The sequence below is a fragment of the Magnolia sinica genome, chromosome 12 (assembly GCF_029962835.1).
Source record: "Magnolia sinica isolate HGM2019 chromosome 12, MsV1, whole genome shotgun sequence".
NCBI lineage: Eukaryota > Viridiplantae > Streptophyta > Magnoliopsida > Magnoliales > Magnoliaceae > Magnolia > Magnolia sinica.
Window position 1 is genome coordinate 47,312,963 of NC_080584.1, and position 18,803 is coordinate 47,331,765.

Genomic DNA, 18,803 nt, shown 5'->3' on the forward strand with positions numbered 1-18,803 from the left:
TGCACTTACTAATGGAATCAGACTGCTACCTCATGTGGATAGTTGATGTGAATCATACTGCTACTTCTCAGCCCTTCTATATCTCCTCTTTTTACTTTATTAAGAGAGTTAGTCATATGTGACTCCGTCAATACACCCGAGTCCGCCCGCCGGACTTGTTTGGCTGGTGACACGTTCTCTTTCTAATCTCTCTCCTAAATCTCTCCTATTATATTGTCTCAAGCTCTCCTTTAATCTCCATTTCTTTCATCTCTTTCCTAGGTAGCTTTGTGGCGCCCAACATGATGTCTTTCTGACATCCACTCTGCCAATCAATTTCACAAGCTCAGGCAAGGACTCAGGACATGAGCCAAAAAAATGAGGCATATTCAAAACACAAATTGGACACCACAAGAAACAGTGGGGACAAACACCCATTGTTGAAATCTTCCTAGGGCCCACTGTGATGTTTGCATACGATCGAACCAGTTGGTAAGGTCATTCCCAGCAAGAAGATGGATACACAGAATTATCAGCTCCATACAATGTTTTTTGTGGGCCCCAAGAAGGTTTCAATGGAGATGTTGAATCTCACTGTTTCTCGTGGTATAGCCCACCTGACTTCTAGATTCGCCTGATTTTTGAGATCATGTCCTAACATGAGCTGGCACAATGGATGGAGTGTTAGCCCCGTGATGCCTAAATTGGGACATAGGGGTGACTTGGCTCGACACATCCGGGTTGACTAGACCTGAGGTCAAATGAGTAGTTCTGACTCTCCTAGTCTTTAAACCATGTCCCTTTCCCCTTGAAAGGCAGAAATTCGTGGAGTTTGCTCCACTTTTCGTTGTTATGAGGAATTTGGAGCATGGTATTGAATATTTGATGGTGTTCCATCCTTTTGTGGAGTTGAGAGGATAAAACTCACTCTTGTGCATTGGGGCATCATTGCTAAAGATTTGAAGGAGTGCCCATGGTAGACCTTACTAGAAATTGGGGTGTGGTTGGGAAGAAGAGCTCTTCTATGACAAATGCCTCTTGGGGCTGCCCTCTTGTTGGTTGGTGGAGTTGTTAGACATGATAAAGGGGAGATCAAATTAGTTTTCTTTGTTCCAACAAGGGTGTGGCAAATCCCCTCTAATCGAGTGAGATTATTTGAGATTAGGCATTAAGCTTCTTGTTATCGATTCAAAAACCCTCTCATGATCAACATACTGCCATGAGACTATTGCTTGGGACTCTTGGGTCATGCTTCCCACCTTGGAAATGGAGCTGTAAGCCAAGTGGACTTAAGGACTTCTTTTCTCTCTCGTTGTATCCTTCACCATGTTCCTTGTGAGGCCAACTTGATAGCTGATTCTCTTGCTAAGGTGGGGGTTAATAGATCGGATCTTATGCTGGAGATGCTTATCTACTATCTCAATGGATACTTTATGAGGTGAATCTTTGTTTCTACTTCAGTTTTTTTTTTTTTTGCCTTAAAGAAAAGGTTGCAGAAGGTGGCCTTTTGATGGGTCTTCATCTTGTCAACTGTTAAAATAAAGAACAAGAATGCTCTTCTTATGGATGGTGGACATGGTTCCCTTTGAGAGCCTCGCATCATGATTCTGAAACAGTTGTATCGTTACCGTTTATGTCTCCACTACTACATGATATGGGGTGAATTGGCTGACTGGAAATATGGTCCGTATTGGTTGATATGAGCTATTTCACCATAATACAGGGCCAGTACAAACCCAATATGGGCTGACATGGTCAAAAGGTTCTCTTTTCTTGTTCTCAAAAGGATCTTATGTTGGAGATGCTTATCGACTTTTGGGGTTTATAGTTTTCTTATAAATAGGCAACCTCATGTAGGTTTTATTTCATTGAAGTTTATGAATAAAATTGTGTTTTTTTTCTCTATTCCTTGGAGTTGAAGAAGCTAATTGGGTGCGAAACCCTCCCTTCCTCGAAGGGCTAACTACCGTGGCGCGAAGCCACAACCATCCCAAATCGTCCCCACCTCATAAACCCCACATCCATCATCTTCCACAACCTTCTTGTCTTCAGATTTATCTTTTCTTTGCACACAAATTCTCCTTTACAACAGATTTTTAGATTTTGGCCCACCGGGGGGTCAAAATTTCAGCGGAGCACCATGCACACATCGGACTGTGGATCGACGTGAAACTTGGCATAAGGGTAGACCTCCCCTGACCGACCAACCCCTAGCTAGCCATTTCCAGTTTCGTGGGCCCCACATAGGTGCGGACAGGAACCCACGCATGTGCATCTCGGCTGGGCTGCTGTCCACACGTGTGGATTGTCTCAGATTATTCGCTCCCCTATTTCACTCCTCTCGCCTTAAACCCCTAACCCTAACCCTAGATAATCCCAAATTCCAAGTTTTTCTAACTTTTGCAAACCCTAGACTTTCCCCGAATTGAAACATGGTGAATCTTTTGAATTGGGGAACAATCCTTTGCAAGAGTGGATGAATCTTACACTCCTTTGGGCATTGTTTGGTTTATAATTTTATTTGATCTAGCCCTAAACATGTGTAGGCTTGGACCACCGTAGATTTCCCTTGTTGAATGTTTGATCGTATGTGGGACGTGGAATTTTGTGATTGTTTAAAATTGGTATGATTTAAAGCTTGAAATCTTACATGTCATATTTAATTTCATGTCCTGCATCAAATTTGGTATTAGAGCTTAGGGTTTTCATAGGGGAATGCATTGCATGTTTAGGGTTTAGTTTATTTATGTTTATTTTACATCAAGTCTCATCATATAGGGCTGTTTAGGACCCATCATTCACAACATGGATTGCTGAATTTTTTGTTGCCAGAAAATCCCCAATTTTCATGGCTGAATTTTTTGTTAACGAACTATTGGGCAGTTATGTTACCGGAATTTTAGTAGCGTTGTGTAGTTTCCCTCATATAAAGTCTTATAGGATCATTTAGTCCCATTTAGACGCATATAGTGTATTAGAGGGTTTTTGAGTTGAGTGAGTATTTGTATGCCTACACGCACTGGTCATGGTTTTGACTTGCACCCTACACTAAACATGGAGCAATTGCAAGAGTCAATGAACAATATAACTCGGCAGTTTGAGTCTTTGGGTAGGCGCTTGGAACAACGTATTGATCAACGCTTTGAACAACTTAATGTGCGCGTTACCCAACCAGAGACCTCCGCTCGGGCAAAACCTACCATTGGGGAAGATGCCCAATCTCAGGCAGGTGGTTATGAGGATAGAAAAAGGAATGAGGTGGCCAAGGAATTGGTCATGGGCGTGCACCTGTGCACCTACCCCGCGAGGAGCATCATGATCATTATGATCCAGATGTGCGACTCCTCCAGGGAGTTAGAGTAGAGACCCCTATGTTTGATAAACACTTGGACCCTAAAGCTTTTCTAAATTGGTTGGTGGATTTGGACCAATATTTTGAGTGGTACGACATGTCGGATGCTCGTCGAGTCCGATTTGCCAAGATGAAGCTTATGGGCTAAGCAAAGTGGTTTTGGGCTACCGTGGAGCGAAAGAAAGAAAGATCGAGAGAGCCCCTAACAGTCCATTGGAGAGAAATGAAAGAAACTCTTAAGGAAAAGTACCTCCCTTTCTCCTATCACTTGAGATTGGTTGAAGAATGATAGTCTCTTTGACAAGGTTCCATGCGTGTGGCTGAATACGTTGAAAAGTTCGAAGAGTATTTGACCCGGTGTGAAGTTGATGAGGATCCCATACTCACTCTTACTCGATTTAAGATGGGCCTCTGTTCTGACATTAGGAGAGTTGCTCGTTAAGGACATAGATACTCTTGAAAAGATGTATCAAGTAGTGTTGGAGGTCGAGCAATACCTCAAAACACTTGTGGAAAGACAGTTTGAGCCTCGCGATTCTGGTGCTAAGGCCAACCCTTCTAGGGCTAAGCCTAGCAATATCAATACAAGCCTTCCAGTAATGTTCAATCTGGGCCCAATGATGATAAAGGTAAATGAGTTGTCGGGTCTAGCTCACGTAAAAGTAATGCGACTAGGTGTTTTAAATATTAGGGGTTTGGTCACTTTGCCCACTAGTGTGACACGAGAGAGTACACTAAGATGTTCTTTATTGATGCGCAAGTAGAAGTAGTGCACCCAGACAGTGACGGTGAGGAGGAAAAATATGCGCTAGTAGAAACCCCTAGTGATGAGGAAGAGGGAGCGCAAGAGTCTGCGACCCTTGCAATTGTGCGTCGCGCCTTTGCACAAGCAAAGAATACCGACAATTGGCGCCTCAACACAACCCTCTATACTCATGCAAAATGTGGTGATAAGAGCTGCAAGACGATCATGGATAGTGGTAGTTGTACCAACTTGGCATCAACTGGCACTGTGAGTCGTTTGGGCTTGAATCTTGAAGCCCATCCTCAACCTTATAGAGTGTCTTGGGTTGATGAAACTTCCAGTGCAGTCTCGCGCCGTTGTCTTGTTCCTATTTAGTTTGGATCATATGAAGCTACATTTTGGTGTGATGTTGTTCCTAGGAAGCCTATTGATCTTGTCCTTATGTCCCTGTCCCATAGGTCATCAGAGTTTGCAGAGTCCTTTGCACATCACATTCATTCATTGCATTAAGAAATCAGGCGAAAGATCAATACTAGTAATGAACATTACAAAATTTCTGCAGACTAACACAAATAATTCAAGGAATTCAATGTAGGGGACTTTATGATGGTCCGCATCAAGCCAGAGCGGTACCCTCAGGGAGCCGTTTGTAAATTACACGCGTGTAGTGTTGGACCATTCAAAATTATAAAACGAAACAATCTCAATGCGTATGTGGTAGATCTTTCACCTTCTATGAGAATTAGTTTCACATTCAACGTGGAGGATCTAGTTGCATTTTAGGAGACCACTGATATATTGTCTAGCCTTGCACCGAACCATCCTGATTCCCTAGACCTTTCCCTTGATTCATGGTCTCTTCCTGACCCATCTTCCCAGCCTCTACCTCCCATACCTACCTTTCCCACACCTAGAGAGGAGATAGAAGATATTCTAGACCATCAGATAGTATCGATGTCGGACGACGGATTTCATAAGTTCCTGGTTAAGTGCAAGTCATGCTCAACTGCAGACAGTGCGTGGCTCACTGAGGAGGAGCTTCAGAGACTTGATCCTGACATTTTGGAGCGGTTCAGGAGTTTTGTTTCCAGTGGCGAAATCTTTGCAGTCGGGGAGAGTTGATGGGGACATCATGCGCACGCGCACGCCCCCCACCCTAAGCACGTACTCAAGGAGGAGGAAGACCCCACTATCGATCTGGATCGACGACGACATCTATGGAAGACCTCTTAGTTTGGGGGCCGTGCTATGGAGCATTGGAGTGGACCCGATCACCATAGGGATTCCACCATTGGATCTCATGATCGTGGTCCACTACCCTAGATGATCTAGGATTTGAGTTTTGGTTATTATCGTTATTAGAAACATCATGAACGGTTTTGATTGCGTTGATTAGTTGTTATTTTTGTTACTTTGTCTCTAAGTAATAGCATGCGCACATGGCGCGACTTTTGGGGTTTAGGGTTTTCTTATAAATAGGCAACCCCATATAGGTTTTATTTCATTGAAGTTTATGAATACAATTCTGCGTTTTTTCTTCTCTATTCCTTGGAGTTGAAGAAGCTGATTGGGTGCGAAACCTTCTCTTCCTCGACGGGCTAATTATCGTGGCATGAAGCCACAACCATCTCAAATCGTCCCCACCTCATATACCCCACATCCATCATCTTCCACAACCTTCCCATCTTCAGATTTATCTTTTCTTTGCACCCAAATTCTCCTTTATAGTAGATTTTCAGATTCTGACCCACCAGGGGGCAAAACTTCAGCGGAACACCACGCACACACCGGACCGCGGATCGATGTGAAACTTGGCGTGAGGGTGGACCTCCCCTGGCCGACAAACCCCTAGCTGGCCATTTCCACTTTCGTGGGCCCCACACACCTGCGGACAGGAACCCACACACATGCGTTTGGGCTGGGTTGCTCTCCACACGTGTGGACAGTCTCAGGTTATTCTCTCTCCCCTATCTTACTCCTCTCTCACCTTAAATCCCTAACCCTAACCCTAGATATTCCCAAATTCCAAGTTTTTCCAACTTTTGCAAACCCTAGACTTTCCCCTAATTGAAACATGGTGAATCGCTTGAATTGGGGAACTATCCTTTGCAAGATTGGATGAATCTTACACTCCTTTGGGCATTGTTTGGTTTATAATTTTATTTGATCTAGCCCTGAACGTGTGTAGGCTTGGACCCCCGTAGATTCCCCTTGTTGAATGTTTGATTGTATGTGGGACAATGAATTTTGTGATTGTTTAAAATTGGTATGATCTAAAGCTTGAAATCTTGCATGTCATATTTAATTTCATGTCTTGCATCATGGATGCCGAAGGAAGGTTAACCATGACGGCAAGCGGCTACAAGAGAAGAAGACACACTGCCAAGAGCATCCTGCTTTGAACTTGAGTGCGACAATTCTCAAGTTTGAAGAGATCGGCACAAGCACAAAATGGGGGTGGAGGTGTGGCGGTGGTAGAATAAGGCTTTGAGTATTGTCTAGACCTTTGTCCATAGATTTTGACGTTTCAAGGAATTGCAAGTATCCCCAAGTCGGCACGATGAAACCCCAAAAAGAAATAGGGTCTAGGTAAGAATGCATATAGGTTCCACCGTGAGTGGGGGAGCTTACAGAATCCTCTACCATTATATATGTCATTAATAAAAATTTAGTGACCTACTTGGTTGACCATTGAGTCCTGGGTTGGCTTGACCTAGTGACCACCAAGTCTGGGTCCATGTCTTGGTTTACGAACTACGGTATGGATCAAGATGGGCTTTTTGGAATCTAGACTTCAAGCGGGGAACAGAAACAGCTCTTGTTGATTTTGATTTTTGCTATGGTCTAACCTATGAGCTATGAGCACCCAGATCCATAGCTCAACTGGCAGACTGAGTGGAGATACCTCGTTTCAACACTTGAGGTCTTGGTATCGATCCCTAGCGGGGGTGGCTAACATGGACTGTGTGTACTGACAAGGGTGTGTACTAACAAGCTAACCCCCGAAAAAAAAAAAAAACCTATGAGCTATGTCAGTTTCACATGCACAAACACAAACACACAAACATCTACTATATGACCTATGTCAGTTTCACAAACTGCATGCAACATTGATTTTGTGGGTTTATTTCAGTTACTTAAGCAGGTATATTCATGTCATTTTGTCATTCTACAGTTTCAGTTGGTTTAATTTTGGGTTTAAATTTTGTAGAATAATGATCGGGTCTGTTGTTCATTTTAGTATGATTCCTTATTTGTTTAGGAGTTGCCGGTTGCAAATAAAGGTGTTGATAATGCACTTGCAGCTTTTGATTATACAATTATAGAATTAGGAGCTCTCTCTCTGTGGGAGTTGGGGGTTGCAAATAAAGGTATTAATAATGCAGTTGCAGCTTTTGATTATTCAGTAATAGAATTAAGTGCTCTCTCTCTCTCTCTCTCTCTCTCTCTCTCTACACACACACACGCACACCCACTTATGTGAACCCTATGATAAATTTGTCATGCATTAAAAATATAAAATGTTTGAGCAAGTTTCTGAGGAATATCAAACTGTCCTATCAAAACATGAACCCTGGGAGTTGATAAAATTCTGATGCATTATTAGGGAAATTTGCACAGCTTTATGTAATGTTCTAAGTTGCACAGTTTGTAACGTGGCCTTCAACTATTGTAAGGGACAACTTTTGTAAAAATTTTAATTTAATTTTAATATACTCAATCTTATTTTTTGGCTTTTTTTTTGTTTGTATCCAGTGTTGTCAAATCCCATAAGCCATCCTTAGGATCTAGGGTGGTTTTGTGCATATGTGATTGCATAATCGCTTATGGCATGGCACAACCCCCCCCCCCCGATTTTTTCTTTGAAATTCAAAAAATACCAAAAAATAAAAGGAAAATAGAAAAAAATTATAAGAAGTTATGAAAAATGTGTAAAATTACTACAATTATTTGGAAAAATTTCCACCTATTTCATTAATATTTTCATATTTTGTTATATTTATTACATTACATCTATTAGACTATTAGACTATAACAAGTTAATTAATGAAATAATACGTATTCAAATGATACAGATACTCAAAATTGAGAAAAAAAACAACATAGAAATTTTATGGCTTGATGTAGAAATACAAAACTAGTGAACCTACAAACTACATGATCAAAATTTAAAAATTTAAAAAAGGCTATACACATTGATCCTAAATCTATTGTGGCTCATCTCCACCATTATTGGCATCAGCATCGTCATCAGAGTTATCTCCTTCCTCTTCTTCTGATTTTTTGTCATTTGTTCCCACTAGTTGCTCGTCCACATCTAGTGGCTGATAATCATTTTCTTGTTTCTCTTTTATCTCGTCTTTTTATTAGCCTTGACTGCTACTAGGCCTTCCTTTTCTTCTCAACCTTTGACTTGAACTTTCTCTAGGTGTTGATCCAAATGCAACATCTTTTAACTAGACCCATGTTAGGTCCTTGCCTACAAAGACCGGGTTGTTTGTCTTTACAAGCCATTTATTGCTCACCTTAAGTTTATCTAGGAAGTTGGGATCATAAAAATTAGCTCCCCTCCTCTCCCCCCCCTTCCCCTCTTTTTTTTTTTGGTGTGAATCTGTGTAAGATTTGAATTGAAACTGAATTAGTGATTATGTTAGATACTTCATATATTCATTCTATATTCAACATTGGAAAAGTAAATTCCAAAAATTACTGCATCAAACGGTGCACTTGTAACCACTTGCAGAATATGTGAGGCTGGAAATTTTCATGGCCAACTTCTTCAATGCTGGATCCTATTTTGGTCCACTTCGCACATTCCTCTCCAGTCAACTGTTTAAATAACAATTAGACTAAGTTAGACTTTGTAGTTTGTAGAGAAGTTATTCTAAGTTAGAGTAACTTTCTAAGATGTTTATATTTGGCAGTTTTATAGTTCTATGTCTGATGACCATTTTAGTTGAGAAAATCCCTGTGCTCCGTAAGTAAAAGTCTAGAAGCTCGGGTATCCTATTCTGTTAATCCTTACCTGGAATTGTTCTCTCCAAAATGTCAAGAAATCCTATCATATGCGTTGCTTCTGCCTCACTCTGATTGGCGTAAGCGAAAAATACATCAAGATTAAGGATGAAGGCAACCAAATACAAATGAGATGACATTGGTTGCCCCATCCTATATGTATTATATCTAATACATGCTTATAATCACATTCTTTATAAGTTAAGTGTACCATAAATTCTGAGCTAGTCCCCTCCATTGTATCATAAATGAATTCCATTGTTGGCTTCTCATCGTTGTCCACCAATCTAATACATGCTTATAATCACATTCTTAGGTTTTGAAGATTTTAATGCCCTCAATATTCATTTCCAAAATGATTGCGAAAAGATAGTTTGTTGGACTAACTTTCTTTCGGCCTTCTCGAACCAAGGCCCGTTATTCCAATTGGCCGATACTACAAAACTTTTAAGCTCAAATTTTATTATTATTATTATTATTTTTGCATCTAACTTTTATAGTGTTAAAAGGTCATTGCAAATGAAATGATGGTGGGTGGAAACAAATCACAACCAATGTGGTTTCTCATGTTATGAAATGGAAGGTCATGTTTGTACATGAGTACAATTATTCTTCTAGCCCTAGCAACCACTTTAATATGTAACCTACCTATATCTTCTAATATTAAATCTATACAATATGTCGTGCATGGAGTCTAAAATAAACGGTGCCGCTTCTCCATAAGAAGGCGACTGACGGCTACATGGTAGACTATATTGTCCATTATAACATGGCTAACATATTCTTCTTCCATTTCCTCAACTACACTATATAATAATTTAAACAAATATTCATCCATTTGAGAATGGGCCAATGCATTTATGGACTTAAAAAATATAGTCCCAACCTGACAATTCACGAAAAGTTAATCAATGTCCGACAGGAGCTATTGGTCCATCCATTAACCATTACAGTACATCCAAAGATTTTTCACGCCTTTAAAAAAAATAAAATAAAATTCGGTGATAAAGTTTCTAGCAAACGCAACTTTTGTTTTTAGGCCAGTCCCCCCAATTTCATGATATGAAGAGGGCTTTGAAGCTTCAACAATTGCTTTGAAGCATTTCAATTTTAAGGTGTTGAAATTACAACAGACTTGGTATAACCATTTAACAATACATTGGATTGTAGTTTTCCTATCTTTATTTTTATAACGGCTTTCTAGTGTTGTTTGAGCGGGTCTTTACTCTTTTGTTTAACCACGTCCTTAAGATGTGGTCTACATCATCCTATCTAATGGCTCATGCCCATGAGGTCTTTTAGGTGCCAGTAGTCATTTACCCCAAATCCGTTTCTATGGTTTGTTTCATTAACATTTTTGTGTGGATACATGGGTAATTATGCCTCTGTGAAAATTAAGTGCTGTATTAACATTATGTTTTTTTTTTTTTTCCTTTTTTCTTTTAGTCCTCCGCTATTTCTTGACTTGTTCTTGTTGTTTTTTTCTTCAACTGTTCCATAAGAAATTTCTACTCGACTGAGTTCTTGCTTGCCTTTCAAGTGGTTCTGAGTTTTGTTGAGGGTGCCTGGCTTCTATATGCAGGTCCTTGAAGGGGTCATCAAGTATCGGTGGAATGCATTACCAGTTGAACAACGGGATGGAATTAAAAATTATATTTCTGATGTTATTGTACAGGTAAGTAATTTGAGCTTGATCGCTTAAATTTGTCATCTTCTGTTAATATATACCAGGGACGATGTTATAATTTTATCCTTTGCCTATTCTTCTCTCTCCTAAAGCTTTCAAGTAATGAAGTCTCTTTTCGGAGGGAAAGACTTTACGTCAATAAACTCAATATTATATTGGTTCAGGTAATGCCTTAAACTGCTGGTTGTGTTGCCTGCAGTCTCCTTTTTGATTTCTGTTTTTCTATCTGGACATTTTTTACTGATTCCATCTTTGAGGAATTTGGAACTCAAGATACTTAATGACTATGCAATCATGGTCTCTTTTCATGTTGTCAGGGTGGCTTCACTTATCTTACATATAATTGATAATAAAATATCATTATGAAGTTTAAAACTAGTGAGCTCACTCTGCTTGGATTGACTAGCTACCCTCTGAAAATACAGGTTTTGAAGCATGAGTGGCCAACCAGATGGCGGACCTTCATTCCTGATCTTGTTTCAGCCGCAAAGAGTAGTGAAACAATATGTGAAAATTGCATGGCTATATTAAAGGTTCCTTTTATTGAGTGCCTTAATTTTTTTTTTTTTCTCTGAATCTTCATTTCGGATTTACTTTGTATCCTTTCGATTAAAATTTTTATATCGTAGTAACACCGACCTAGTGATACCCAGCTTCTTAGTGAAGAGGTTTTTGATTTTTCAAGAGGGGAGATGACACAACAGAAGATCAAAGAGCTTAAACAATCATTAAACAGGTAAATGTGGTTGGGGTAATTTAGACCTCTGCCATTATTTACTTTGATCTATATTATTTGCTGATGCTAATTATTTAGTTGTTTGTGATGAAGCATGTCAGTTAGTTTCGACTTCTGATTTTGAAAATGCATCCTATGGTTTGGTATCTAGAAGCCGAATGGCTGAAACATAGTTATTTCGCCATATTATCCCTTGGTTGCTGGTTGATAGGTTCTTATATAAAATCATAAATGGATTTTAGTTGTTGATGTTGGAGCCATTATTTAAGAACTGTACATTGGTCTAGTTTTTGTGTCCTGCAAGTCACAACATGTTGCTGAAAGATTCAGCTTCCAGATTTTTTTTTTAATTAATAATTTTAATTCCGAATTTTGATTTATTTCCAGAAAGAAAGAAGATTAGCTTCTAATATTGCAGAAAATGATACATGGGGTTCCTGTTTCACTCATTACTTATGAATTGATGTGGTTTCTGTTGTTTGGACAAGATGGGAATAGTGAAATGTATACATATTTGGAAAGATGAAATGGTGCCTTTTTTCTGCAATAAACCTTCCTTTTGCAAGAAACAAAAGTCGCTGTTAACTAAGATAAAATTGTTAGCAGTGTTTTTCTCTGTCTTCATTTTAGTCATGCAGCCATCCCTAGTTTTATGTGTAAGAGACCTCTCACACCAGGATTGATTTTCAGGATGCATGAAAGTTGTGCTGGTACTGGTTATTCTCGTAGTACAGCATTTGAGTGTAATCCCAAGGTTGAATTTGCATGCGTGTTTAGACTTAATCTTTCTATGTACTGGGGTGGATGCCTAGACGACAATGCTTGAGTTCTTTCACCGGTTTTCAAATCTCTTGCAGTTTCAAATTGTTTCTCCTGTCATCTTTCACTTTTCCAACTGTCTTTTTAAATTTTTTTTTTAAATTTTTTTTATTGAATTAATTAAACGAATTATTCCCTTATCCCACTATCTTTGTATAGGCTCAAGATGCAAACCACCAACTGTAGTTTGTGTTCGTTAGTTAAAGTGCCCATGTTACTAACCTGTTTGGTTTGTCTACAGTGAATTTCAGCTTATTCACGAGTTGTGCTTATATGTACTATCTGCATCACAAAGGACTGAACTTATACGAGCAACACTGGCAACATTGCATGCTTTTCTATCATGGATTCCTCTGGGCTATATATTTGAATCCCCACTGGTTTGTGCTTTAACAACTATGGAGCTAAAGAATTATTGGTGCTAAGTTACATGTGGTTTCTATAATTTTTTTCGTAAATTTTTTTTTCTCTCTTTACTTGACTTTCTTATCAACCATTACTCTTATGCATTTGTTAATGTTTTGTGGATGAGATAGCTGGAAACACTCCTAAAGTTCTTTCCCATTGCATCATATAGGAATCTTACTCTCCAGTGTTTAACAGAGGTAAGGATCCATTTCACAGTTCAATAAAAATGCATATTTTAGCTTTTTGCTTTGTAAGTAGTGATTATTCTATGTTTCCTAATGTCATGCTGTTCACAGGTTGCGTCCCTTCAATTTGGAGATTACTATGACATGCAATATGTCAAAATGTACACTATTTTCATGGTGCAACTACAGGTATTGTTCTGTTATCATTGCATATTTGCATATGCATTAGTTCTATATCCAAACTTGCTATTTGTTTCCTTGAGTGTGCTATTTCTGGCCTAGTCACTTAATCACTGACTTGATCTTTCACTTATTTTATTTTGTTTTTTTGTTTCACTTTGTTTTGCATCTGTATCCATTGCTGGGATCGTCTGATGTTCCATAGAGTATTCTTCCACCTGGAACGAATATTCCTGATGCTTATGCAAATGGTTCCAGTGAAGAGCAGGTACTTTTTCATTGCATGGAATTGCTGCTTGCATGTAAACTCATGATGCCTTTGTCTGCATCTTCATATTGAGATTCTGACGTGCCATTGAGCATGCCTGATATACTTCTTTTGGTTGTTCATTCAGGCATTTATTCAGAATCTGGCCCTCTTTTTCACTTCATTTTTCAAGGCAAGTACGTCCTTGGCTCTATAGTGAATAGCTTATATGAATGCCAAGGTTTAGAAAGGTGAAGTGTTCATGATGTATATGAAGCAATACTGATTGCACGTCCTTATAGTAGCAATATCTTCTATAACTTCTGACAGAGAGTGTCTTGTTCTGTTGATACGTGTGTGTGTGCGTGCATGCGTGCATCATTTTCTGTTCAAAACCATACTGGAACTACTTTTGTCTGTCATTTTCTGTTCACAGGTTTAGCACACAAATAAATCTGATAGAACTTGCATTGGATCTCTGATAGTGTCTTTGGTTATGCAGTGTCATATTCAAATACTTGAATCCACTCCGGAGAACAGAGCGACACTTCTCATGGGTCTTGAATATCTAATTGGTATTTCATATGTTGATGACACTGAAGTTTTCAAGGTATTGATATTGCTTCATACTTGCATTTTTTTTTTCCTTCATTTGATAGGTATGCTTTGCTTTCTCTTTTGAAAAAAAAGAGTTTTTATGATGATAATGAGTGGCACTCAAAATGTTGGTTACATTGAATGGATGGACAGGTCTGCTTAGACTATTGGAATGCACTGGTCCTAGAGCTGTTTGAAGCACACCATAATCTGGACAATCCGGCAGCTGCCGCAAGCATGATGGGACTTCAGGTATTTCAGACATGATATTTCTTACTGCTATTACCAATTGCCTAGAGGCGTGTAATCTGAATATCTAGGGCAAGATTGTTTACATGTTTTATCTTTCAAAGTTTGGATTCCAAGTATCAGTTTGTTTGTCATACTCTCTTGACTCGAATAAAAGTTCGCAGTTACTAAATGGCATGATGAATTTTGAACACTTCAGGAGGTGTTTGGATTGGTGGAATTCAAATGAGTAAAAGCTCAAATGTCCACAGAGTCCCGTGGAAGAGGAAAACTTTGGATTCCAAGTATATTTCTGCTGTTTGGTTTGGATTGCAATTTTCCATGGAAAATGGATTTCATTTCCACATTGGCTGCTTAGTTACAACTTGAAGCTTGGAGAATCTGTTAAAAAAAAAGAAGAAACAACAATGGCCCACGGATGAGGGTAAATATTGGAGGCTGTGATCTTATCACACTCTGTTGGAGTCTTCAAACCTTACAATTGCGTCTACATCCAAATTTGCACCTAATGAACCAAAATTCTATTTTATTGACTATGGGCAGGGAGCTGAAACCATAGGATTTCTGTCCCTAGTGTAAAAAAAAAAACTTCCTATTCAAATGAGTAAAGCTCAAATGTCCATGGAGTCCTGTGGAAGGGGAAAATGTTGGATTCCAAGCATATTTCTGCTGTTTGGTTTGGACTTTGGAGTGCAATTTTCCATGGAAAATGTTTCATTTCCACATTGGCTGCTTAGTTACAACTTAAAGCATGGAAAACCTGTTAAAAAAAAATAAAATTAAGAAACAAGTCAAATGACAATGGCCCACAGATGAGGGTAAATATTGGAGGCTGTGATCTTGTCATACTCTGTTGTGGAGTCTTCAACCCTTATGCTGGACCATACATTCACATCTACAACCAAATTGTCACCTAATGAGCCAGAATTCTATTTTATTGAATATGCGCAGAGAGCTGAGACCATAGGATTTCTGTCCCTATTGTAAAAAACCAAACTTCCTATCAACCACCAAAGCTACCTAGTTGGGTTTCTGTTTTATCTGAATGTTTGTTATGCTGGGATAACTGAGATTCTGAAAGAAAGACTTATGTGAGAAGAGTACCACCCAAATAAAGATTCAGTTATTGAAACCAAAAGGGGGAAATAAGAGGATTTGAAAGTCCATCCACACTCCACTGAAACCTTCAGACACAGCTCCATGCAACCCCTAATTTACTGCTCCATAATAAAGATCCACAGACAGGATTCAGAAAAGATTCAATGATTGAACCCAAAAAGTCCATCCACTCCTCCAATGACAATCCATTCTCACACATCAAATAAAGATTTACAGATTCAATTGACAAACTGAAAACATCGGATCATGTAAAATCCAGATTTTCCTAACCCAATTCTCCAGTCTGGGCCTCTGAGACTATTTTGAGAAACTTAAAAGAAAATAATCCAGATTTGAGATGAAAACCCTTTTATAAATTCACCCAAAAAGGAGTGAATGCAATCTCAGTGGTGTGGGATGAATCCCTACAACTCTACTAGTTTAAAACTAGTGATCTAAATTCCCCTCTAAATTGTTGATTGCAAATTTGCAATCAACTTGATTGTAATCAACCTATGTAATAAACTATTAGATATCAGTTGATTGCAATCAACATGTGCGATAGTCTATTACACTGCACTTCTGTGCTTTTGTTGCTTATCCCAAGCCCCTAGATAAAGGAGGGTTGCGTCAAGTTGGCAGCCGACATCAAATTTATGCCATAACTTCCCATCATGAGTCTGAACAATATGACATCGATGACCAATGGTCTAACTGAAGTTATGGCCCTTGGTGGAGTGGAATAGTAGAACATTATTCATATTGGCCAACCACATTTAATTGGGATAAGGCTTAGATGATGATGATGATCTAAATTCCCCTCCTTTTCTCTTCTAACAAGAAGCAAAACACACAAGCTGACTAATAAGCTAGTCTTATATAGGCCTAAAACAAAAGGAAGTGCTTATATCAAGTGAAATGACAAAAATAATCTCAACTATGGTTGTTTTACAAATGACCATAAGTAGGGGTATATTGGTCACAATACCAAAGTAAATAACAGTAATGATCATCACTCGTCTTGTTATAGTAGGGCCCACACATGTCATCATGTGGGGGCTACCCTGGGCCTCCCTTTCTTGTGCACATGAGAGCATGAGGTCCTGCTGGCATATTATCAATCCACAAAGATCTATAGATTCAATCCAAAAAATCTCATTGATATTATTGGCCCCAGTGTATAATTTTTATGCAACCAAAATCTCCTAGATGGTAGAATCCTAAGCCTTTCAATAGGTGGTGAATGAAGGAATCGTTTCCTGGCAAAATACAACAGTGGTTTCCGTTCAACCGACAAAAGGTCAATTCTTCTATATCCACTAATGCATCCTGCAATGCTATGTGAACACTTGCTTCAAAGAAAGGGGTAAGCGGGTTGGTTGTGGCTGTAGGGAGCTGTCTCTCCACGCTCTTTGTATTCCTCTTCTTTTTTCCCTTTCTATTTGAGGTATCTGTCTTTTAATAAATAGATTACTGTTCATTAAAAAAAATAAATCCTGCTAAGAATAGTTCTTTCCTGCTTTCAAATATGCGTTATACTGCTTTTCTTGCATACTGTGTCTGTACCAAAGGTCAGAAACTTGTGTTCCTTCACTGCATCTTTTTTACATGAGCCTGCCCAATGCTTGTGCCTGTGAGATATATTGTGGCCTTCATCACTGATATGTGCCTGTAGCATCTTTTCTTTACACATTCATACAGTGGATGTGATGATATATTATTTCCCCAAAGTTATCATGGTTAAGCCTTGTTTCCCTTTTCTGTTCTTTCTAATTTTTTTAATTTTTTTTTGAGGGGAATCTTATTGTTTGTTCCTGTTAAACTAATGTGGAATTTCTATGACATAGTATTGCTTTTTATAGAGTACACTATTTTTGGGTTTCACCATTGTGGACTCTTGGTTAACTTGTTACATACCAACTGCAGATGCCATTGCTTTCTGGCATGGTTGATGGCCTTGGTTCACAACTTTTACAAAGGCGACAACTCTACTCTGGTCCAATGTCGAAGTTAAGAATGCTAATGATTTGTCGCATGGCTAAGCCTGAAGAGGTTTTAATTGTAGAAGATGAAAATGGCAATATTGTGCGGGAGACGATGAAAGACAATGATGTCCTTGTTCAATACAAGGTTCGTATTGCATTCTTACTGATGAGAACAATAGCCATTGTACTTCTGCATTGAAAGGAAAATTTATTTATTTATTTCTAAAATTTTAATTTTGATAAATAAAGTTTTGTTTATTAATTATTGGTAACTTTATGATATGTCTGCAACACACATCCTTTTTGGTTGGATGTCCTCTTTGATGCATGAACAAGTGGTGCTTCGTATTATTTTTGCTTTCTTTATTTATTTTTAATGAATAAGTGGTGCTGCTGTCTTCTTTGCAGCCTCCTGAATTGAAAAATTTATTAAGATGAAGAGGGACAAAGGAGATCTGCATAGAGGAATTATACAATGCTTGGGTTGAATGTTCATAGACTACCATCCGTGCTTTCAATTGGGATGAGTGGCTCCTGTGGTTTGGTGGGCCATATAATTGATATGATTGGCCACACTGGATGGCTCGCACTGAAAATCTCGTAATTGGAAAAAATCCCAACCCTCCAGTAGTTGATCTAGTATCTTACTTGTAATGGTTAAGGAAGACAACGGTTCACATTTAACCAAAAAACTAAATATTCAACCGATTGTATTTTCTAATCTGGGGATTTTTGGTGCATGGTTTATGCAGCATGAGTCCAATCATATCAATGGTGTGAATCATTGGAGAATGCCTCTGCTTGTACAAACTGAAAACCATAATATACGGTTTAAACTCTTGGGCTGAGCATTGCATAATACCTCGATTACATATTGGGCACCCAGTTGCAAATCATAAGAGAAATACAAATGACACAGTTATTTGCAAGCGTCTCTGCCTTCAAATTGTTTCATCTTTTCTAGATAGCTCATCAATATCTTCCAGTTTCTTCCCATCATATTAAATATGGTTAGATACAGGACCAAATTATTTTGTGCAACATTTAGTATATAATAAATACATGGAGCAGATGAATTAACTTTTTGGTTGAATTTGATATTCTCGTGATCTGGTTGCCTCCAATTTGCAAGAGATATCAATGTTTGCTGATGTTGTTAAGTGCTTTTCTGGATGTCCTCTCCAACTTCACTGGTCCTGTGGATTATATTATTGTTTTGAAACAGAGGGGAGTGCTGCTATCCACACAAACGATTTCATCTTAACTGGAGGTCTAGGGTTCTGACGCTGACTTTCAATTTAATCCACGTCCCTATGCTAACACATGTTCAATATTACAGATCATGCGGGAAACACTGATCTACTTATCACACCTTGATCACGAGGACACCGAACAACAGGTACGAACTTGATGGAAGGGTTATCCTCCTACCAATATTTTTTCAAATCTTTATATGTTGCACTTTATCATAGCGTTTGGTAACAAGGGGCACTCATGTCTTTGTTTTGAGAAGCTAGATA

General features: G+C 38.7%; 1 protein-coding gene across 1 annotated transcript in view; it reads left to right on the forward strand.

The window, feature by feature from the left end:
- Positions 1–18,803, forward strand: part of LOC131221319 (protein EXPORTIN 1A-like) — a 100,801-nt gene that overhangs the window by 15,301 nt on the left and 66,697 nt on the right. Inside the window, exons 3-15 of the mRNA XM_058216536.1 lie at positions 10,675–10,767; positions 10,872–10,943; positions 11,205–11,312; positions 11,433–11,515; positions 12,576–12,714; positions 12,871–12,939; positions 13,039–13,116; positions 13,313–13,375; positions 13,503–13,547; positions 13,857–13,964; positions 14,105–14,203; positions 17,225–17,428; positions 18,623–18,682. Of these exons, the coding sequence (XP_058072519.1) occupies positions 10,675–10,767; positions 10,872–10,943; positions 11,205–11,312; positions 11,433–11,515; positions 12,576–12,714; positions 12,871–12,939; positions 13,039–13,116; positions 13,313–13,375; positions 13,503–13,547; positions 13,857–13,964; positions 14,105–14,203; positions 17,225–17,428; positions 18,623–18,682 (1,221 nt within the window). The remainder of the gene's footprint in view (positions 1–10,674; positions 10,768–10,871; positions 10,944–11,204; positions 11,313–11,432; positions 11,516–12,575; positions 12,715–12,870; positions 12,940–13,038; positions 13,117–13,312; positions 13,376–13,502; positions 13,548–13,856; positions 13,965–14,104; positions 14,204–17,224; positions 17,429–18,622; positions 18,683–18,803) is intronic.